Source organism: Apteryx mantelli, unplaced genomic scaffold (assembly GCF_036417845.1).
Source record: "Apteryx mantelli isolate bAptMan1 unplaced genomic scaffold, bAptMan1.hap1 HAP1_SCAFFOLD_223, whole genome shotgun sequence".
In the NCBI taxonomy this organism is placed as follows: domain Eukaryota; kingdom Metazoa; phylum Chordata; class Aves; order Apterygiformes; family Apterygidae; genus Apteryx; species Apteryx mantelli.
The window spans coordinates 10,003-33,360 of record NW_027118577.1 but is presented as its reverse complement, the minus strand read 5'-3'; the positions used below and the strand labels follow the sequence as shown (position 1 = coordinate 33,360).

Sequence of the window (23,358 nt, the reverse complement as noted above, 5' to 3'; positions counted from 1 at the left end):
TGGTGGACATGGGGGACCCTCAGCACTCAGGGGGGACATTTGGGGGACGTTTGGGGGACATGGGGGACCCTCAGCGTGCGGGGGGACGTTCGGGGAACATGGGGGACCCTCAGTGTGTGGCGGGGGGACATTCGGGGGACATTCGGGGGACGTGGGGGACCCTCAGCACTCGGAGGTGGACGTTTGGGGGATGCAGGGGACCCTCAGCGCATGGGGAGGGACATTTGGGGGACACAGGGGACCCTCAGCGCGTGGGGGGAGACATTTGAGGGACACAGGGGACCCTCAGTGGTCAAGGAGGGCACGGGGGACATTCGAGGCACCACCAGGGGTTGAGGATCACGGAGGGGACGTTTTAGAGACGCAGGGGACAGTTCGTGCTCGGGGGGGTGCAGGGGGACATTCAGGGGACACAGGAGGACATTCGGGGCCTAGGGGACACTGGGGACAGTCAGTGGGGACATGGGGGGACGGTGAGGGCCTGGGGGATATGGTGGGGACATCTGGGAGTTAGGGGGACATTCAGCACTTGGGGGGACATGGGGGGGACATTCAGGGCCTGAGGAGAACATGGGGGGACATGGAGGGACATTCAGGGCCTGGGGGGACATGTGGGGACAGTTGGGGGGACATGGGGGGACATTGAGGACCTGGGGAACATGGTGGGGACAGTTGATGGACGTGTGGGGACATTCAGGGCCTAGGGAACATGGTGGGGACAGTTGGGGGGACGTGGGGGGACATTCAACATTGGGGGGGACCCAGAGGGGACACTCAGGGTTTGGGGGGACACAGGGGACACCGTCAGCACCCGGCAGGGCTGGGATGGGGGAAGATGACACCAGACCCCCACGGTGAGGGTCTCACCACCCTGCAGGGGACAGTCTGGGGGTGCCACCGCCGCCGGTGGCACTTTGGGGGGGGGGACGTGGCGCCACTCACGTCCTCCAGCTGCCCGTTGTCCTCGTAGAAGCGGGCGAAGGCCACCCAGAGCCCGTGGGGACGCCCGGTGGCCTTGAAGGGGTCCACGGTGCGGACGGCCTCCGTGTAGGTGTTGATGATCTGGGGACAGGGAGGCGTCAGGTCCCCGGGGTCCCCGAAACCCTCCCTCACCCCTGGACACCCCCCCTCCCGGTCCCCTATTTCCACCCCGGTGTCCCCATGCCAAGCGTGTCCCCCTTATATCCACCCCGGTGTCCCCATGCCAAGCGTGTCCCCTCATATCCACCCTGGTGTCCCCATGCCAAGCATGTCCCCCTTATATCCACCCTGGTGTCCCCATGCCAAGATTGTCCCCCTCATATCCACCCTGGTGTCCCCATGCCAAGAGTGTCCCCTCATATCTACCCTGGTGTCCCCATGCCAAGAGTGTCCCCTCTATATCCACATTGGTGTCCCCATGCCAAGCGTGTCCCCCCTATATCCACCCCGGTGTCCCCACGCCAAGCGTGTCCCCTCTATATCCACATTGGTGTCCCCATGCCAAGCGTGTCCCCTCTATATCCACCCCGGTGTCCCCATGCCAAGCGTGTCCCCTCTATATCCACATTGGTGTCCCCATGCCAAGCGTGTTCCCTCACATCCACCCTGGTGTCCCCATGCCAAGAGTGTCCCCTCTATATCCACATTGGTGTCCCCATGCCAAGCGTGTCCCCTCATATCCACCCCGGTGTCCCCATGCCAAGCGTGTCCCCTCTATATCCACATTGGTGTCCCCATGCCAAGCGTGTTCCCTCATATCCACCCTGGTGTCCCCATGCCAAGCGTGTCCCCTCTATATCCACCCTGGTGTCCCCATGCCAAGTGTGTCACCTCATACCCATCCCGGTGTCCCCATGCCAAGAGTGTCCCCCTTATATCCACCTTGGTGTCCCCATGCCAAGCGTGTCCCCCTTATATCCACCCTGGTGTCCCCATGCCAAGCGTGTCCCATATCCACCTTGGTGTCGCCATGCCAAGTGTGTCCTCCCCATATTCACTCTGGCGTCCCCATGCCAAAGTTGTCCTCTCTATTTTCACCCCAGTGTCCCCACACCAACCATGTCCTCTCTGTACCCACTCTGGTGTCCCCATGCCAAGCGTGTCCCCCCTTATTTCCACCCCAGTGTCCCCATCCTAGAGCGTGTCCCCACAATTTTGGCCCCAGTGTCCCCATCCTAGAGCATGTCCCCATCCTAGAGCGTGTCCCCACGATTTTGGCCCCGGTGGCCCCATCCTAGAGTATGTCCCCATCCTAGAGCGTGTCCCCACGATTTCAGCCCCAGTGTCCCCGTCCTAGAGCATGTCCCCATCCTAGAGCGCGTCCCCACGATTTCAGCCCCAGTGTCCCCATCCTAGAACGTGTCCCCACGATTTCAGCCCCAGTGTCCCCATCCTAGAGCATGTCCCCATCCTAGAGCGTGTCCCCGTGATTTCAGCCCCGGTGGCCCCATCCTAGAGCATGTCCCCATCCTAGAGCGTGTCCCCATCCTAGAGTGTGTCCCCACGATTTCAGCCCCGGTGTCCCCGTCCTAGAGCATGTCCCCATCCTAGAGCGTGTCCCCACGATTTCGGCCCCGGTGGCCCCATCCTAGAGCATGTCCCCATCCTAGAGCGCGTCCCCACAATTTCAGCCCCAGTGTCCCCATCCTAGAGCGTGTCCCCACGATTTCGGCCCCGGTGTCCCCATCCCAAGCGCGTCCCCGCGGTTTCGGCCCCGGGGGCCCCGGCGCAGCACCCACCTCACCAGGGCGGCCCTGGTAGAGCTGCACCCGCTTGTGCCACTCGTGGACGTTGTGGGGGTTCTGGCGCAGCAGGACGCTGTTGAGGAGCAGCGGGCGCCGGGCGATGAGCTGCTCGAAGCGCGCCAGCCGCAGCTCCAGCTCCACGTCGTCTGCGGGTGCTGCCCGTCAGGGACCCGCCGGGGTGCTGGGCACCCTCCAGAACGGGTCCGGAGGGCCACCGACCACCCGGGGATGGACACGGGACCTCAGGAACCCCATGTAGCGCTGGGTACCCCTGGGATGGGTCTAGAGGGCCACCGGCCACCCAGGGCACCCCAAGGATGGACACGGGGACCTCACGGTGGGCTGGGAATCCCCGGGAATGGGTCCGGAGGGCCACCGACCACCCAGGGATGTACACGGGACCTCAGGAACCCCACATGGTGCTGGGCACCTCTGGGATGGGTCGAGAGGGCCACAGGCCACCCAGGGCACCCCAGGGATGGACACGGGGACCTCACGGTGGGCTGGGAACCCTCGGGAACGGGTCCGGAGGGCCACGGGTCACCCAGGGATGGACACGGGACCTCAGGAACCCCATGTAGTGCTGGGTACCCCTGGGATGGGTCTAGAGGGCCACCGGCCACCTGGGGCACCCCAAGGATGGACACGGGGACCTCACGGTGGACTGGGCACCCCTGGGAACAGGCCCAGAGGGCCACCGGCCACCCAGGGATGGAAACGGGACCTCAGGAACACCACATAGTGCTGGGCACCCCTGGGATGGGTCCAGAGGGCCACCGGCCACCCAGGGATGGACAGGGAGACCTCAGGGACCCCATGGGGTGCTGGGCACCCCTGGGAATGGGTTCAGAGGGCCATCAGCCACCCAGGACACCCCAAGGGTGGACACGGGGACCTCAGGGACCCCATGGTGTGCTGGGCACCCCTAGGAACAGGGGCAGAGGTGTAGGGTGTCAGGGCCACCTAGGACACCCCGGGGATGGGTGCAGGGTGTCAGGGCCACCTAGGGCACCCCAGGGATGGGTGCAGGGTGTCAGAGTCCGCCCAGGGTCCACCCAGGGAACCCTGGGGACAGGCGAAGGGTGTCAGGGGCCACCCAGGGTCCACCCAGGGCACCCTGGGGATGGGTGCAGGGTGTCAGGGGCACCCACTGTCCATCAAGGGCACCCTGGGGATGTGTGTAGGGTGTCAGGGCTCACCTAGGACACCCCGGGGATGGGTGCAGGGTGTCAGAGTCCACCCAGGTTCCACCCAGGGAGCCCTGGGGAAAGGCGAAGGGTGTCAGGGGCCACCCAGGGCACCCTGGGGATGGGTGCAGGGTGTCAGGGGCACCCACTGTCCATCAAGGACACCCTGGGGATGTGTGTAGGGTGTCAGGGGCCACCTAGAGCACCCCAGGGATGGGTGCAGGGTGTCAGGGGCCACCCAGGGAACCCTGGGGACGGGCGAAGGGTGTCAGGGGCCACCCAGGGTCTGCCCAGGGCACCCTGGGGATGGGTGCAGGGTGTCAGGAGCCACCCATGGTCCACCCTGGGGACGGGAGCAGGACACCAGGACCCCCAGCACAGACTCAGCCCCCTTTCCCCCGTCCCCAGCAGCACCTCGGGGCACCCTTGGGAGCCGAACCCACCCACCCCCCACCCCCGGCTCACCCTCCTCCTCCTTGCCCAGCTCCGAGACCGTCTCCATCTTGGCGGCGATGACGCTCTCCTCGAACTGGGCGTAGCTGTCGAAGACCTGCGTGAAGTCCCGCACCGTCATCACCGTCTGCACCGCCTCCTCGTAGACGTCACGGGCCTGCGGGGACAACGGTGCCGTCAGCAGTCCGGGCACCCCGGGGTGCCCACGGTCAGCTCCGGGCACCCAGGGTCTGCGGCGCTGGGGAACCTCCCGGCTCTGCGCGACGCCCGGGTTTTGGTGGCTCTGGGGTGCAGCAGGGTGCCAGGATGGCGCTTGGGTGGCCCAACCCTACATAGACACCCAGTTGTGGTGGTTCTGGGGTGCAGCAGGGTGCTGGGATGGCACTTGGGTGGCCTGTCCCTGTGTGACACCCAGCTGTGGTGGCTCTGGGGTGCAGCAGGGTGCTGGGATGGCACTTGGGTGGCCTGTCCCTGTGTGACACCCAGCTGTGGTGGCTCTGGGGTGCAGCAGGGTGCTGGGATGGCACTCGGGTGGCCCGATCTTGCATGACACCCAGCTGTGGTGGCTCTGGGGTGCAGCAGGGTGTTGGGATGGCACTTGGGTGGCCCGATCTTGCATGACACCCAGCTGTGGTGGCTCTAGGGTGCAGCAGGGTGCTGGGATGGCACTTGGGTGGCCCAACCCTACGTAGACACCCAGCTGTGGTGGCTCTAGGGTGCAGCAGGGTGCTGGGATGGCACTTGGGTGGCCTGACCCTGCATGACACCCAGCTGTGGTGGCTCTGGGGTGCAGCAGGGTGTTGGGATGGCACTTGGGTGGCCCAACCCTACGTAGACACCCAGCTGTGGTGGCTCTAGGGTGCAGCAGGGTGCTGGGATGGTGCTTGGGTGGCCTGTCCCTGTGTGACACCCAGCTGTGGGTGGCTCTGGGGTGCAGCAGGGTGCCGGGACAACACTTGGGTGGCCCTGTCCTGCATGACACCTGCACCCAGGTGGCTCTGCAGTGCAGCAGGGTGCCAGGACCACGCTTTGGTGGCCAGGCCCCACGTGACACCCATGTATAGGTGGCTCTAGGGTGCAGCATGGGGCCAGGATGGCGCTTTGGTGGCCTTATCCTGCACGACACCTGCACCTGGGTGGCTCTGGGATGGAGCAGGCTGCCAGGACAGCTCTTGGGTGGCCCAACCCCACATGTCACCCAGTTGGGGTGGCTCTAGGGTAGTGCAGAATGCCAGGACGGCTCTTGGGTGGCCCAACCCCATGTGTCACCCAGCTGTGGTGGCTCTAGGGTAGCGCAGGATGCCAGGACGGCTCTTGGGTGGCCCAGCCCTACGTGTCACCCAGCTGTGGTGGCTCTAGGGTAGCGCAGGCTTCCAGGACAGCACTTGGGTGGCCCAAACACATGTGTCACCCAGTTGTGGTGGCTCTAGGGTAGCGCAGGATGCCAGGACGGCTCTTGGGTGGCCCAGCCCTACGTGTCACCCAGCTGTGGTGGCTCTAGGGTAGCGCAGGCTTCCAGGACAGCACTTGGGTGGCCCAAACACATGTGTCACCCAGTTGTGGTGGCTCTAGGGTAGCGCAGGCTTCCAGGACGGCACTTGGGTGGCCCAACCCCACGTGTCACCCAGTTGTGGTGGCTCTAGGGTAGCGCAGGCTTCCAAGACAGCTCTTTGGTGGCCCAACCTCACATGTCACCCAGTTGTGGTGGCTCTAGGGTAGCGCAGACTTCCAAGACGGCTCTTTGGTGGCCCAACCTCACATGTCACCCAATTGTGGTGGCTCTAGGGTAGCGCAGGCTTCCAAGACGGCTCTTGGGTGGCCCGTCCCCGCGCGTCCCCTGCCTGCGGGTGGCCCCGGCGTGGCCGTACCTTCTCGAAGTGGCCGCTGCGGATGTAGTAGTCGGCCAGGGAGCACCAGAGCTTGCCCAGCTGGTCGGTGAAGCGGGTGAGGCCCCCGCGGATGATGGCGCCCGCGTCCAGCGACTTCACCTTGTCGGGGTGCTGCGAGATGAGGTCGCACAGCTCGTGCCACAGCTGCGCGGTGGGGGGCAGAAGGTGTCAGGGGGGGCAGCGGCACCCGGCCGAGACCCCCCCCTCCCAATCCCTGGGGAAGCTCCCTCCCGGCACCCATGGGAGCCCCCGGGACCACCTTGGCACCCACAGGAGCCCCCAGCATCTCTTAGCACCCTCCTGGACCTCTTGGCACCCGCCGGGATCCTTCCTAGCACCCCCTGGTACCTTCCTGGTGCCTGCTGGAGCCCCCAGCACCCCTTGGCACCCACCCGACACCCACGGGAGCCCCAGGACCTATTGGCACCCCCTCGGCACCCACAGGAGCCCCTGCCACCTCTTGGGAGCCCTTGGCACCCATCTGACATCCATGGGAGCCCCCAGCCCCCCTTGGCACCCACCTGACACCCACGGGAGCCCCAGGACCCATTGGCATCTCCTCGGCACTCACGGGAGCCCCTGGCGCCTCCTGGGAGCCCTTGGCACCCACCCGACACCCACAGGAGCCCCCAGCGCCCCTTGGCACCCACCTGACACCCACGGGAGCCCCAGAAGCCACTAGCACCCCCTTGGCACCCACAGGAGCCCCTGGCACCTCCTGGGAGCCCTTGGCACCCATTGGCACCACCTTGGCACCCATGGAAGCCCCAGGACCCACTGGCACCCCCTCGGCACCCGCGGGAGCCCCTGGCACCTCCTGGGAGCCCTTGGCACCCATTGGCACCACCTTGGCACCCATGGGAGCCCCAGGACCCACTGGCACCCCCTCGGCACCCGCGGGAGCCCCTGGCACCTCCTGGGAGCCCTTGGCACCCATTGGCACCACCTTGGCACCCATGAGAGCCCCCAGCCCCCCTTGGCACCCACCCAACACCCACGGGAGCCCCAGGACCCATTGGCATCCCCTCGGCACCCACGGGAGCCCCTGGCACCGCTTGGGAACCCCCAGCACCCCTTGGCACCCACCCAACACCCATGGGAGCCCCAGGAACCATTGACACCCCACTGGCACCTGTGGGAGCCCCTGGCACTGCTTAGGAGCCCCCAGCACCCCTTGGCACCCACCCGACACCCTTGGGAGCCCCAGGACCCACTGGCACCCCCTCGGCACCCATGGGAGCCCCTGGCACCCCCTGGGAGCCCTTGGCACCCATTGGCACCACCTTGGCACCCATGGGAGCCCCCAGCACCCCTTGGCACCCATCTGACACCCATGGGAGCCCCAGGAACCATTGGCACCCACCTGGCACCCATGGGAGCCCCAGGACCCATTGGCACCCCCTCGGCACCCATGGGAGCCCCTGGCACCCCCTGGGAGCCCTTGGCACCCATTGGCACCCACCCGACACCCATGGGAACCCCAGGAACCATTGGCACCCCCTTGAAACCGCTTGGGAGCCCTTGGCACCCACCTGGCACCCACGGGAGCCCCCAGCACCCCTTGGCACCCCCCCGGCACCCCCGGGTGCCCCCGCCGGCAGCACCCACCTGGTAATTCGACTTGCCCTCCTTGGAGACGAACCTCTCGTCGTTAACGACCACGGCCAGGCGCACGGCGGCCTCGTCCAGGCGGTCGATGGAGCGCAGGTACTCGATGTACTCCTCCGCGTTCTCCGGGCTCAGCTGGGGACGGGGACACCTCCGTCCAGGTCCCCCGGCCACCTCCGCGTCCCCCTGCCACCTCCGTGTCCATCCCACGTCCCCCTGCCACCTCCGTCCCTGTCCGTGTCCCCGCGTCGCCCTGCCTCAAGTTCTCTGTGGCATCTCCGTCCCTGTTCCGTGACCACCTGCCATCTTCGTCCATGTCCTTCTGCCACTTCCATGTCCCCCTGCCACTTCCATCTCCATCCCACGTCCCTCTGCCACCTCTGTCCCTGTCCGTGTCCCCGCGTCGCCCTGCCTCAAGTTCTCTGTGCCATCGCCGTGCCTGTTCCGTGACCACTTGCTATCTTCATCCATGTTCTCCTGCCACCTCCGTGTCCTCCTGCCACCTCTGTGTCCATCCCACGTCCCCCTGCCACCTCTGTCCCTGTCTGTGTCCCTACGTCGCCCTGCTTCAAGTTCTCTGTGCCGTTGCCGTGCCTGTTCTGTGACCGCCTGCCATCTTCATCCATGTTCTCCTGCCGCCTCCGTGTCCCCCTGCCACCTCTGTCCCTGTCCCCGTGTCCCTGCGTCGCCTGCCTCAAGTTCTCTGTGCCATCTCCGTTCCTGTTCTGTGACCACCTGCCATCTTCGTCCATGTTCTCCTGCCACCTCCGTGTCCATCCCACGTCCCCCTGCCACCTCTGTCCCTGTGTCCCTGCGTCGCCCTGCCTCAAGTTCTCTGTGCCATCGCCATTCCTGTTCCGTGACCACCTGCCATCTTTGTCCACGTCCCCCTGCCACCTCTGTCTCCATCCCACATCCCTCTGCCACCTCTGTCCCTGTCTGTGTCCCTGCGTCGCCCTGCCTCAAGTTCTCTGTGCCATCTCCGTCCCTGTTCTATGACCACCTGCCATCTTCATCCATGTTCTCCTGCCATCTCCATTCATGTTCTCCTGTCACTTCCATGTCCCCCTGCCACTTCCATCTCCATCCCACGTCCCTCTGCCACCTCTGTCCCTGTCTCCGTCTCCCCACGTCGCCCTGCCTCAAGTTCTCTGTGCCATCTCCGTCCCTGTTCTGTGACCACCTGTCACCTTTGTCCATGTTCCCCTGCCACCTCCATCTCCATCCCACGTCCCTCTGCCACCTCTGTCCCTGTCCGTGTCCCCGTGTCCCCCTGCCCCAAGTTCTCTGTCTCATCTCCGTCCCTGTTCCATAATCCTCTGTCACCTCTGTTCATGTCCTCCGGCCACCTCCGTCCATGTCCCCCTGCCACCTCCATGTCCTCCTGCCATCTCCATCCATGTCCCCTGCCACTTCCATCTCCATGCCACATCTCCCTGCCACCTCCATCTCTGTCCCGTGTCCCCGTGCCCCAAGTTCTCTGTGACATCTCTGTCCCTGTTCTGTGACCACCTGCCACCTCCCTCCATGTCCCCCTGCCACCTCCATCTCCATCCCGCGTCCCCCTGCCACCTCTGTTCCTGTCTGTGTCCCTGTGTCGCCCTGCCCCAAGTTCTTTGTGCCATCTTCGTCCCTGTTCCACGACCCCGGCCACCTTCATCCATGTCTCCCTGCCACCTCTGTCCCCATCCCACATCCCTCTGCCACCTCTGTCCCTGCCCTGTGTCCCCGAGTTCCTTTCCCACGTGCCCCTGTCCCTGCCCAAGGCCTCCATGACACCTCTACTCCTGGCCTCTGTCCCCCTGCCACCTCCGTCCCTGTCCTGCTTCCCTGTCACCTTCATCCCTGCCCCAATGTCCCCCCGCCACCTCTGTCCCCATCCCAATGTCCCCCCGCCCCGGCTCCTGACACCCAAACCACCTCCATTCCCACCGCGTCCCTCTGTCCCCTCCGTCCCCGTGCCACCTCTGTCCCCTACATCCATCCCAACGCAGTGCCCACCGGTGGGCCCCGCCGAGACCAGCAGCACCCAGTGGCACCCAAGACTCCATGGGGGACTCCACCAGGACCAGCAGCACCCAGTGGCACCCAGGACCCCTTGGGGGCCCCGACGAGACCGGCAGCACCCGAGACCCCGCAGGGGACCCCACGAAGACCATCAGCACCCAGTGGCATTCGAGACCCCGTGGGGGACCCCACCAACACCGGCAGCACCCAAGACCCCGCAGGGGACTCCGCTGGGGCTGGCAGCACCCAGTGGCACCCAAGACCCTGTGGGGGACCCCACCAAGACCAGCAGCACTTGGTGGCACCCAGGACCCCACAGGGGACCCCACCAAGACCAGCAGCACCTGGTGGCACCCAGGACCCCACAGGGGACCCCACCAAGACCAGCAGCACCTGGTGGCACCCAGGACCCCACAGGGGACCCCGCCGAGACCAGCAGCACCCAGTGGCATCCAAGACCCTGCAGGGGACTCCGCTAGGACTGGCAGCACCCAGTGGCACCCAAGACTCCATGGGGAACACCACCAAGACCAGCAGCACCCAGTGGCACCCAGGACCCCACAGAGAACCCCACTGAGACGGGCAGCACCCAATGGCACCCTGGACCTCGTGGGGGACCCCACTGGGGCTGGCATCACCCAAGACCCCGCAGGGGACCCCACTAAGACCATCAGCACCCAGTGGCACCCGAGACCCCGCAGGGGACGCCACCGAGACCGGCAGCACCCAAGACCCCACAGGGGACTCCGCTGGGGCTGGCAGCACCCAGTGGCACCCGAGACCCCATGGGGGACACCACCAAGACCAGCAGCACCCAGTGGCACCCAAGACCCTGCAGGGGACTCCGCTGGGACTGGCAGCACCCAGTGGCACCCAAGACCCCATGGAGAACACCACCAAGACCAGCAACACCCAGTGGCACCCAGGACCCCGTGGGGGACCCCACCGAGACCAGCAGCACCCAGTGGCACCCGAGACCCCGCGGGGGACCCCACTGAGACCAGCAGCACCTGGTGGCACCCAGGACCTCGTGGGGGACCCCGCTGAGACCGGCAGCACCCCGCAGCACCCGGGCGCCTCCTCCTACCTTCAGGTAGCGGCGGTAGACGCGCACGGCGGTCTCGGGCAGCGGGTGCCGGCGCACGAACTGCAGGTAGAGGGGCCAGACGCGGTGGTGCTGGGTGATGGGCAGCGCCCGCAGCGCCCGGTCGAAGGTGCGCCGGGTGCGGGTGACGCGGCCCTGCTCCACCAGGAACTGGCAGTAGTCCAGCCAAATGCGGGGCATCTGCGGGGGGTGGGGGGGGGCGCCCGGAGGGCCGTTAGCTGGGGTGGGCGGGGCAGTTGTAGGGCCGCGAGGGGGTTATGGGGGCAATTAGAGGGGTGTCGGGGGGGTTACGGGGGCAGTTACGGGGCTGGGGGGGCAAGAAGAGGGGTGCCGGGGGGGTTATGGGGGCAGTTAGGGGAGCACGGAGCTATTGCAGAGGCAGTTAGGGGGCTGGGGGGGTCACGGGGGCAGTTATGGGGCTGGGGGGGGAAGAAGAGGGGTGTCGGGGGGGTCACGGGGGCAGTTACAGGGCTCTGGGGGGGCTCTGGGGGCAGTTACAGGGGTGTCGGGGGGTCACGGGGGCAGTTACGGGGCTCTGGGGGGGTCACGGGGCAGTTACGGGGCTCTGGGGGCAATTACAGGGGTGTCGGGGGGTCACAGGGGCAGTTACAGGGATGTCGGGGGGTCACAGGAGCAGTTACGGGGATGCACGTGTCCCATCTCTGTGTCCCCTCTCCACGTCCCTCCGTGTCCCCTCCGCATGTCCACGTCCCTCTGTGTATCCACGTCCCTCCGTGTGTCCGTGTCCCTCCATGTCCCTCTGTGTCCCCTCCGTACATCCGTGCCCCGTGTCCCCACTCCATGTCCCTCTGTGTGTCCACGTCCCTCCAGGTCCCCACTCCACATCCCTCCGTGTCCTCTCCACGTGTCAATGTCCCTCCAGGTTCCCTCTGCATGTTCATGTCCCTCCAGGTCCCCTCTCCATGTCCCTCCGTGTCCCCTCTGTACATCTGTGCCCCCGTGTCCCCACTCCATATCCCTCCGTGTCCTCTCCACGTGTCCCTGTCCCTCCAGGTCCCCTCTGTGTATCTGTGCACCTGTGTCCACACTCCACGTCCCTCCATGTCCTCCCTGCATGTCCGTGTCTCTCCAGGTCCCCTCTGTGTGTCCGTGTCCCTCAGGGTCCCCACTCCACATCCCTCCATGCGTCCATGTCCCTCCGGGTCTCCTCTGTACATCTGTGTCCCCATGTCCCCACTCCACGTCCCTCCATGTCCTCCCTACATGTCCACGTCTCTCCATGTCCTCTCCACACGTCCATGTCCCTCCAGGTCCCCTCTGCATGTCTGTGTCCCCATGTCCCCACTCCACGTTCCTCCATGTGCTCTCCACGTGTCCACGTCCCTCCATGTCCTCTCCACACATCCATGTCCCTCCGTGTCCCCTCTGTACATCTGTGCCCCCGTGTCCCCACTCCATGTCCCTCCGTGTCCTCTCCACGTGTCCGTGTCCCTCCAGGTCCCCTCTGTGTGTCCGTGTCCCTCAGGGTCCCCACTCCACGTCCCTCCATGTCCTCCCTGCATGTCCACGTCTCTCCATGTCCTCTCCACACGTCCATGCGCCTCTGGGTCCCCTCTGCGTGTCTGTGTCCCCACGTCCCCACTCCACATCCCTCCACGTTCTCTCCACATGTCCATGTCCCTTCAGGTCCTCTCCACACATCCATGTCCCTCCGGGTCCCCTCCATGTGTCTGTGTCCCCACATCCCCACTCCACGTCCCTCCATGTTTTCTTTGCATGTCCGTGTCCTCTCTCTGTGTCCTCTACCCATATCCATGTCTTTCCATGTTCCATCTCCGTGTTCCTCCACGTCCCCTCTGTGGATCCGTGTCCCTTCTCCACACCTGTGACCTCTCAGAGCATCCATATTCCTCTGTCTTCTCTGTTCTCATGTCCCCTTTCCATGTCCCTCCACGTCCCCTCTGTGTCCTCTGCACGTGTCCATGTCCCTCCACATCCTCTCTGTGGATCTGTGTCCCCTCTCCATACCCATGTTCTCTCCGAATGTCCATATCCCTCTGTCTGCTCTGTCCCCGTGTCCTCTTTCCGTGTCCTTCCGTGTCCTTCCGTGTCCCTTCTCCACGTACTCTGCACACGCCCCTGTCCCTCCGTGTCCCTGTGTCCCCTTCCCGTGTCCTTGACGCTCTCCACGCGTCGGTGCCCCTCCATGCCCCCACTGCGCACGTGTCCCCCCCACACCCGGTCCTCTCCCCGCGGCCGTGTCCCCCTGTGGCCACGTCCCTCCGTGGTCGCGTCCCCCCGTGGCCGCGTCCCCGTCCCCGTGTCCCCGTGTCCCCGCACCTTGTGCATGAAGACGAGGGCGCGCTCGTGGCAGTTGTTCACCTCCTCGTAGGCTGGGTCGCTCACGCACTTGTGCTTCACCTGCTTCCGCCGCTGCTTCAGGTAGTTGTACCACAGCTTGTAGCTGTGGGCAAAGAGCACCCATGGGTGCCCTGGCCACCACCATGAGCACCCAAGCCACCTCCATGGCCATCGTCGTGGCCATGAGCAGCCAAACTGGGTGAGAAGCACCTACGGGCGCCTGAGCCACTGTCATGGCCACCACCATGAGCACCCAAGCCACCTCCATGGCCATCGTCGTGGCCATGAGCGGCCAAACTGGGTGAGAAGCATCTACGGGCTCCTGAGCCACTGTCATGGCCCCCACCATGAGCGCCCAAGCCACCTCCATGGCCATCGTCGTGGCCATGAGCGGCCAAACTGGGTGAGAAGCACCTACGGGTGCCTGAGCCATGGTCGTCAGCGCTCAAGCAACCACCACGAGAACTTGGGCCACCGTCTTGGTCACCGCCATGTCCATGAGCGTCCAAGCCACCTCCGTGGTCATCGTCATGGCCACGAGCATCCAAACTGGGTGAGAAGCACCTACGGGCACCTGAGCCACTGCCATGGCCCCCACCACGAGCGCCCAAGCCACCTCCATGGCCATCGTCATGGCCATGAGCGGCCAAACTGGGTGAGAAGCACCTATGGGTGCCTGAGCCACTGTCATGGCCACCACCACGAGCACCCAAGCCACCTCCATGACCATCGTCATGGCCATGAGCGGCCCAACTGGATGAGAAGCACCTACGGGTGCCCGAGCCATGGTCGTCAGCGCTCAAGCAACCACCACGAGAACTTGGGCCACCGTCTTGGTCACCGCCATGTCCATGAGCGTCCAAGCCACCTCCGTGGTCATCGTCATGGCCACGAGCATCCAAACTGGGTGAGAAGCACCTACGGGTACCTGAGCCACTGCCATGGCCCCCACCACGAGCGCCCAAGCCACCTCCATGGCCATCGTCATGGCCATGAGCGGCCAAACTGGGTGAGAAGCACCTATGGGTGCCTGAGCCACTGCCATGGCCACCACCACGAGCGCCCAAGCCATGGCCACGAGCACCCAAGCCACTGACAAGACCGTCGTCATGAGCACCCAAGTCATCTTCATGACCATCGCCATGACCATGAACGGCCCAACTGGATGAGAAGCACCTACGGGTGCCCGAGCCATGGTTGTCAGCGCTCAAGCAACCACCATGAGCACTTGAACCACTGTCTTGGTCACTGCCACGGCCATGAGCGTCCAAGCCACCTCCATGGCCATCGCCACGGCCATGAGCGGCCAAACCGGGTGAGAAGCACCTATGGGCGCCTGAACCATGGCCACGAGCACCCAACTCACTGCCATGGCCACCGCCATGAGCACCTGAGCCACCGCCACCACCACGAGCATCCAAACCGGGCGAGAGGCACCCATGGGTGTCCAAGCCACCACCACGAGCATCCAAACCAGGCAAGAAGCACCCATGGGCGCCCAAGCCACCACCACGAGCATCCCAACTGGGCGAGAGGCACCCATGGGCGCCCAAGCCACCACCACGAGCATCCCAACTGGGCGAGAGGCACCCATGGGTGCCCAAGCCACCACCACGAGCATCCCAACTGGGCGAGAGGCACCCATGGGTGCCCAAACTGCAGCCACGGGCAACATGGGGATCCCTGTCACCCCAGTCCCCTCATCGGGGGGATGTCCCCATCCTCCCCTGCCACGTCAGGGGACCCGGGTGGCCATCGTCACTCTGCCATCCTGTGAAGGCCCCGGGATGTCCCCTCCATCTCCCGCCCCACAAGGGAACATCTCTGTCACCTCCTGCCACCCCATCATGCCCCGCGTGATGATGTCTTTGTCACCCGGTGGCTGCGAGGACTGGGGACGTCCCTGCCATCCTGCTGCGTCCGTGAGGGCCTGGGGATGTCCCTGCCACCCACTTGCCCCACGAGAGGACATCCCTGTCACCCCCGTGGGCCCCGTGAGGGGCTGGGGACATCCCTGTCACCCCCTATCCCGTGAAGGGCCATCCCTGTCACCCTGCGCTCCCCGTGGGGACGTCCCCACCACCCCTCCGCTCTCCTGAGCATCTGGGGACACCGTTTTCACCCCGCATCCCATGAGGGGACGTCCCCACCACCCCGCCGTCCCCATAGGCACGTCCCCACCACTCCGCGCTCCCCGTGGGGACGTCCTCGTCACCCCTCTGCTCTCCCGAGCGGCTGAGGACACTGTTTTCCACCCTGTGTCCCACAAGAGGACGTCCCCACCGCCCCGCGCCCCCCATAGGGACGTCCCCACCACCCCGCCGCCCCCATGGGGACGTCCCCACCACCCCGCCGTCCCCATAGGCATGTCCCCACCACCCCTCCACTCTCCCAAGAGGCTGAGGACACTGTTTTCCACCCCGTGTCCCACAAGAGGACGTCCCCACCGCCTCACACCCCCCATAGGGACGTCCCCACCACCCCACCACCCCTCCGCTCTCCCGATCGGCTGAAGACACCGTTTTCCGCCCCGTGTCCCACAAGAGGACGTCTCCACCGCCCCGTACCCCCCATAGGGATGTCCCCACCACCCCGCCGTCCCCATAGGCACGTCCCCACCACCCCTCTGCTCTCCCGAGGGGCTGAGGACACCGTTTTCCGCCCTGTGTCCCACAAAAGAACGTCCCTACCGCCCCGTGCCCCCCATAGGGACGTCCCCGCTGCCCCGCGTGCCCCGTGGGGACGTCCCCACCACCCCTCTGCTCTCCCAAGCGGCTGAGGACACCATTTTCTGCCCCGTGTCCCACAAGAGAACGTCCCCACCACCCCATGTCCCACAAGAGGACATCCCCACCACCCCGCGCCCCCCATAGGGACGTCCCCGCCGCCCCGCGCCCCCCCGTGGGGACGTCCCCGTCGCCCCACCTGCCCGGCAGCTCCTTGAGGGCCCTCTCGTAGACGAGGTTGAGGCCCTGGCGCGGCCCCTTCTGCTTGGCCTCCACGTAGCGCAGCCAGCACTTGACCGAGAAGGGGTTGCGCAGGATCTCCTCCTCGTACTGCAGGTCCTCGTCCTCCTGCGGGCGCCGGCGTCACTCGGGGTGGCGGGGACACGGGGGACGCGGGGAGTGCGGCATGGGCACGCAGGGACGGGGATTGGGGATGCGGATGGGATGTGGGACAAGGGACGTAGAGACGTGGACGTGAGAGGAATGGGGACGCAGGGATGGGGGACGCAGGGACGTGAGGAGGACGGGGACATGGGGATGGGGACGCGGGGACAGGGACGTGAGAAGGACGGGGACACAGGGATGGGGATGGAGGACACAGGGATGTGAGGAGGACAGGGATGCGGATGGGGGATCGGGGACACGGGGATCGGGGACGCGAGATGGGACAAGGGATGGGGACGCAGGGATGGGGATGGGGGACGCAGGGACGTGAGGAGGACAGGGATGGGGACGTGGGGACAGGGACGCGGGGATCGGGAACGTGAGATGGGACAAGGGATGGGGACACGGAGACGTGGACGTGAGAGGGACGGGGACGTGGGGAGGGGGATGCAGAATGCAGGGACAGGGACGTGAGGGGACAGGGATGGAGACGTGGGGACGGGGATGGGCGAAGCAGGGATGGGGACATGAGGGGAACGCAGGGATGGGGGACAGGGATGGGGACGTGGGGACAGGGACGGGGGACACAGGGACGGGGACGTGAGGGGAACGCAGGGACGGGGGACAAGGATGAGGACACGGGGACGTGAGGGGGACACAGGAATGCAGGGATGGGGGACGCAGGGATGGGGGACATGAAATGGGACAAGGATATGGAGACGTGAAGGGGACAGGGACGGGGATGCGACAAGGACACACGGATGTGAGGGGGACCAGGATGGAGACACAGGGATGGGGATGGGACAAGGACACAGAGACATGAAGGGGACAGGGATGAGGACACAGGAACAGGGATGGAACAAGGACACGAAGACGTGAAAGGAACAGGGATGGGAACACAGGAACGGAGATGGGACAAGGACACGGAAACGTGAAGGGGACAGGGATGGGGACACAAGAACGGGGATGGGACAAAGACATGAAGACGCGGATGTGAGAGGGACGGGGATGGGAACAGGATTGGGACAGGGAGGTGAGGGACACAGGGACACGGGGACACAGGGACACGGGGACAGGAACCCCCAGGGCCGCGGTAGCACAGATGTGACGCGGGGTGGGGACACGGGGACACGAGAGGGACGGCGACGGGGATGGCGACGGGAGGGAGCACGGCGAAAGGAGGGGGGACAGCGACACGGGGGGAGGGGACACGGGGGGGGGGGGACACGGGGACAGCTCGGCCCCCGATACCACCACGGTGCATGAGGCCGGGTGGGGGGGGGGGGGGAGGGTCGGGGGTCCCCAGGGCCACCCCAGATGGGGACGGGGACCCCCCCCACCCGCCCCAGCACCCAAGGGCCCCCGCCCCTCCCCCACCCTGGGCACCCACCCCCAGGCCCTCAAAAGGGGGGGGAAGCCCCGCCCCCTCCCCCCTCCCGGGGCGGGGTCTCCCGCCCTGCCGCCTCCACTCACGAAGCGCAGCTCCGCCCGCCCCGCGCCCGCCGCCGCCGATGCCGATGTCGATGCCGCCGCCGATGCCGATGCCGATGCCGCCGCCGCCACCGGCGGCGCCTCCTGCTCCGGCATCGCCGCTCCGGCCCCGCCGCTCGCTTCCGCCCCCACTTCCGGCGCGCCGCGATGACGTCAAGAACCCGCGCCCCACCCCCGCCGCGCGCCCATTGGCCGCCGCCACCTCCCCTCGCCCCGCCCTCCCCCCCTCCCTCCCCCCGCCTTCGCCGCGTCCCGCCCCTCGCGGCGCCGCCCGCCAATGGGCGCCGCCGCTGCTCCGAACCCGGCCAATGGGCGGCGACGCCGCTCTGATGCCGGCCAATGGGCGGCGGGCTTGTTGCCCCGGGCGGAGGCCGGAAGGGCCTGAGCGGGGAAGGGAGCCGCCATGGGGGTGAAGCTGGAGGTCTTTCGGGTGGGCGAGGCCGCAGGGGGGGAGGCGGAGCTGGGGGGGCAGCGGGGGGGAGAGGGGGGGTAACAGGGCCCGGGGGGCAATAAGGGGGGGCAGTGGGGGGTATTAGGGCCCGGGAGGGGCAATAAGGGGGATAGTGGGGGGGTATTAGGCCCGGGAAGGGCAATAAGGGGGGCAGTGGGGGGGTATTAGGCCTGGGGGGGCAATAAGGGGGGGCAGTGGGGGGGTATTAGGCCCGGGGGGGCAATAAGGGGGGGCAGTGGGGGGTATTAGGCCCGGGGGGGGCAATAAGGGGGGGCAGTGGGGGGGCAATAAGGGGGATAGTGGGGGGGTCCTGCCCCTGTGGGTTGGTGACACTGGTGACACCTTGCCCCCGTGGGTGACCCTGGGGACCTCCCGTGTGGGCAGGGTGACACTGGGGACGTCCTACGTGGGCTGGTGACCCCAGTGGACCTGCTGCCCCCATGGGTGACCCAAGGGACCTCCTGTCCCTGTAGGTGACCCTGGGGACCTCCTGCCCCCATGGGTGACCCCAGTGGACCTCCTGCCCCTGTGGATGACCCTGGGGGACCTGCTGCCCCCGTGGGTGACCCTGGGGACCTCCTGCCCGGGCAGGGTGACACTGGGGACGTCCTATGTGGGCTGGTGACCCCAGTGGATCTGCTGCCCCCATGGGTCACCCTGGGGACCTCCTGCCCCCGTGGGTGACCCTGGGGACCTCCTGCCCGGGCAGGGTGACACTGGGGACATCCTATGTGGGCTGGTGACCCCGGGGGACCTGCTGCCCCCATAGGTGACCCAAGGGACCTCCTGCCCGGGCAGGGTGACACTGGGGACATCCTATGTGGGCTGGTGACCCCAGTGGACCTCCTGCCCCCGTGGGTGACCCAAGGGACCTCCTGCCACCGTGGGTGACCCTAGTGGACCTGCTGCCCCCGTGGGTGACCCTGGGGACCTCCCGTGTGGGCAGAGTGACACTGGGGACATCCTACATGGGCTGGTGACCCCAGTGGACCTGCTACCCCCATGGGTGACCTCGGGGGGATGTGGGCAGCCCCCGGCGGCGCGTCCCCGGGCCCCGCGGTGACGTCCCCTCGTCTGTCCCCCCCCCCCCAGATGCTGCTCTACCTCTCCTTCCCCGTCACCATGTTCTGGGTGTCCAACCAGGCCGCTTACTTCGAGGAGCACGTGGTGCGGCGCAAGGTGGGCGCCCGGACGCCTGGGCCCCCACGGTGGGGGAGGGTCCTGGGGGGCACCCGGACGCCTGGGCCCCTGTGGCGGGAGAAGGTCCTTGGGGGCACCCGGACGCCTGGGCCCCCATGGTGGGAGAAGGTCCTTGGGGCACCCGGACGCCTGGGCCCCCGTGGTGGGAGAAGGTCCTTGGGGCACCCGGACGCCTGGGCCCCTGTGGTGGGAGAAGGTCCTTGGGGGCACCCGGACGCCTGGGCCCCCGTGGTGGGAGAAGGTCCTTGGGGGCACCCGGACGCCTGGGCCCCTGTGGGGAGCTGGGTTCCCTGGGGCACCCGGACGCCTGGGCCCCTGTGGTGGGAGAAGGTCCTTGGGGGCACCCGGACGCCTGGGCCCCCGTGGTGGGAGAAGGTCCTGGGGGGCACCCGGACGCCTGGGCCCCCGTGGGGAGCTGGGTTCCCTGGGGCACCCGGACGCCTGGGCCCCTGTGGTGGGAGAAGGTCCTTGGGGGGCACCCGGACGCCTGGGCCCCCACTGCGGGGGGGGGGTCCTGGGGGTCTCCCGGACGCCTGGGCCCCTCGGACACCGGGCCCCCCCCACCCCGCTGACACTTCCTCCCCTTTCCGCAGAGGGAGATTTTCCCGCCGGACGACGCCGAGCGGGTAAGAGACCCGCGGCCGCGTGTCCCCCGCCCCTGTCCCCACCGCCGTCCCCTCCCCTCCCGCGGGAGCCGCCTTGGCACCCATGGGTGCCCCGGCGTCCCCTGACCCCCCACCCCCGCCCCCGTTGTGTGCCCGCAGCGGAGGGAGATGCGGGAATTCAAGGAGCGGCTGCGGAAGATGCACGAGGAGAAGGTGCTGCGGGCGAGCCGCGACTGAGGGCGCCGGGGACACGGCGGGGACACTGCGGGGACACGTTCTGATGCCATCGCGGTGGCCTGACGCCATTGCTGGGGCCACATGGACATGTCCTGACGCCATCACGGCGTCCTGACGCCATCGCTGGGGCCATGGGGACGTGTCGTGACACCATCGTGGCGTCCTGACGCCATCGTTGGGGCCTCGTGGACGTGTCCTGATGCCATCGCGGCGTCCTGACGCCATCGCTGGGGCCACGGGGACGTGTCCTGACGCCATCGCGGTGTCCTGACGCCATCGTTGGGGCCACGGGGACGTGTCGTGACACCATCGTGGTGTCCTGACGCCATCGCTGGGGCCATGGGGACATGTCGTGACACCATCACGGTGTCCTGACGCCATCGCCGGGGCCACGTGGACGTGTTGTGACGCCATCGTGGTGTCCTGATGCCATCACCGGGGCCACAGCGGGGACATGTGGACACATCCTGATGCCATCGCAGTGTCCTGACACCATTGCTGGGGCCTCGTGGACGTGTCGTGACACCATCATGGTGTCCTGACACCATCGCTGGGGCCACGGCGGGGACAGCAGGGACACGTGGACGCGTCCTGATGCCATCACGGCATCCTGACACCATCACCGGGGCCACAGCAGGGACACGTGGACGCGTTCTGACGCCGTCACGGTGTCCTGACGCCATCGCTGGGGCCGCGTGGATGTGTCCTGATGCCATCGCGGTGTCCTGACGCCATCGCTGGGGCCACGGCAGGGACGACAGGGACACGTGGACGCGTCCTGATGCCATCGCGGTGGCCTGACGCCATCGTTGGGGCCACGTGGACGTGTCATGACACCATCACGACGTCCTGATGCCATCGTCAGGGCCATGGCGGGGACGGCAGGGACACGTGGACGTGTCCTGATGCCATCATGGCATCCTGACGCCATCGTTGGGGCCGCGTGGATGTGTCGTGACACCATTGCGGTGTCCTGACGCCATCACTGGGGCCACGGCAGGGACGACAGGGACACGTGGACGCGTTCTGATGCCATCACGGCATCCTGACACCATCGTTGGGGCCGCGTGGACGTGTCGTGACACCATTGCGGTGTCCTGACGCCATCGCTGGGGCCACGGCAGGGACGACAGGGACACGTGGACGCGTCCTGATGCCATCGCGGTGTCCTGACGCCATCGTTGGGGCCACGTGGACGTGTCATGACACCATCATGACGTCCTGATGCCATCGTCAGGGCCATGGCGGGGACGGCAGGGACACGTGGACGTGTCCTGATGCCATCACGGCATCCTGACACCATCGTTGGGGCCGCGTGGACGTGTCGTGACACCATTGCGGTGTCCTGACGCCATCGCTGGGGCCACGGCAGGGACGACAGGGACACGTGGACGCGTTCTGATGCCATCGCGGTGTCCTGATGCCATCATTGGGGCCACGTGGACGTGTCGTGACACCATCACGGCGTCCTGACGCTATCGCCGGGGCCACGGCGGGGACAGCAGGGACACGTGGACACGTCCTGATGCCATCATGGTGTCCTGACACCATCGTTGGGGCCACGTGGACGTGTTGTGACACCATCACGGCGTCCTGACGCTATCGCCGGGGCCACGGCGGGGACAGCAGGGACACGTGGACGCGTTCTGACACCATCATGGTGTCCTGACACCATCGTTGGGGCCACGTGGACGTGTCCTGATGCCATCGCGGTGTCCTGACGCCATCGCTGGGGCCACGGCAGGGACGACAGGGACACGTGGACGCGTTCTGATGCCATCACGGTGTCCTGACGCCATCATTGGGGCCACGTGGACGTGTCCTGATGCCATCACAGCGTCCTGACGCCATCACCGGGGCCACGGTGGGGACGGCAGGGACACGTGGACACGTCCTGATGCCATCATGGTGGCCTGACGCCATCGCTGGGGCCTCGTGGATGTGTCATGACACCATCATGGCGTCCTGACGCCATCGCTGGGGCCTCGTGGATGTGTCATGACACCATCACGGCGTCCTGACGCCATCGCCGGGGCCACGGCGGGGACGGCAGGGACACGTGGACGTGTCCTGATGCCATCACGGCATCCTGACACCATCGTTGGGGCCTCGTGGACGTGTCGTGACGTCATCACGGCGTCCTGACACCATCACCGGGGCCACGGCAGGGACACGCGGACGCGTCCTGATGCCATCATGGTGGCCTGACGCCATCGTTGGGGCCTTGTGGACGTGTCGTGACGTCATCACGGCATCTTGACATCATCACCGGGGCCACAGCAGTGACAGCGGGGACATGTGGACGTGTCCCGATGCCGTCGCAGCATCCTGACCCCATCACTGGGGCCACGTTGGTGACAGAGGGGGACACGTGGACGCGTCCTGATGCCATCACGGCGTCCTGACACCGTTGCTGGGGCCACATCAGCAACGTTGGGGACATGGGGACACGTTCTGATGCCATCACGGCATCCGGATGCCATCGCCGTGGCCACGTTCGTGACGGAGGGGGACACGCGGACGTGTCCTGACACCGTCACGGCATCCTGACACCATCGCTGTGGCCATAGCGGTGACCAAAGGGACACGTGGACGTGGCCCGACACCATGGACACGTCCTGATGCCATTGCCGCGGCCGTATCAGTGACAACGGGGACACGTGGCCATAACGGTGACGGAGGGGACACGTGGCGGTGGCCTGACACCATCGCCGTGGCCACGTCGGTGACGGAGGGGACACGTGGCCGCAACCTGACGCCATCGTTGTCACGTCAGTGACGGAGGGGACGTGGCGGCTGGCACTGGCACCCCGGGGTGCTGCGGTGTCACCGGGGGTGGCCCCACGTGGGGGGGGGACGTGGGGACGCCGCAGTGTCCCCAGGGCACAATAAACGGTGCTGGCTCCTTCCTGCCCTGCCCGGCTGCCACGTGTGTCCCCCACTGCCACCGAGGCGTCCCGTGTCCCC

General features: G+C 66.7%; 2 protein-coding genes across 2 annotated transcripts in view; one reads left to right on the top strand and one right to left on the bottom strand.

Moving 5' to 3' along the window:
* XAB2 (XPA binding protein 2) overlaps positions 1–17,972 on the bottom strand; it is a 32,616-nt gene extending 14,644 nt beyond the window's left edge. Inside the window, 9 exon segments of the mRNA XM_067317131.1 lie at positions 943–1,062; positions 2,721–2,872; positions 4,379–4,523; positions 6,235–6,399; positions 7,864–7,998; positions 10,958–11,155; positions 13,277–13,400; positions 16,223–16,371; positions 17,881–17,972. Of these exon segments, the coding sequence (XP_067173232.1) occupies positions 943–1,062; positions 2,721–2,872; positions 4,379–4,523; positions 6,235–6,399; positions 7,864–7,998; positions 10,958–11,155; positions 13,277–13,285 (924 nt within the window). The 5' untranslated portion in view covers positions 13,286–13,400; positions 16,223–16,371; positions 17,881–17,972.
* Positions 17,973–18,268: 296 nt separating this feature from the next.
* Positions 18,269–21,436, top strand: PET100 (PET100 cytochrome c oxidase chaperone). The gene is made up of 4 exons (XM_067317132.1): positions 18,269–18,328; positions 19,442–19,528; positions 20,143–20,175; positions 20,314–21,436. The coding sequence occupies exons 1-4, from the start codon at positions 18,302–18,304 to the stop codon at positions 20,389–20,391; spliced, it is 225 nt and encodes a 74-aa protein (XP_067173233.1). The 5' UTR covers positions 18,269–18,301; the 3' UTR covers positions 20,392–21,436.
* Positions 21,437–23,358: the final 1,922 nt, after the last annotated feature.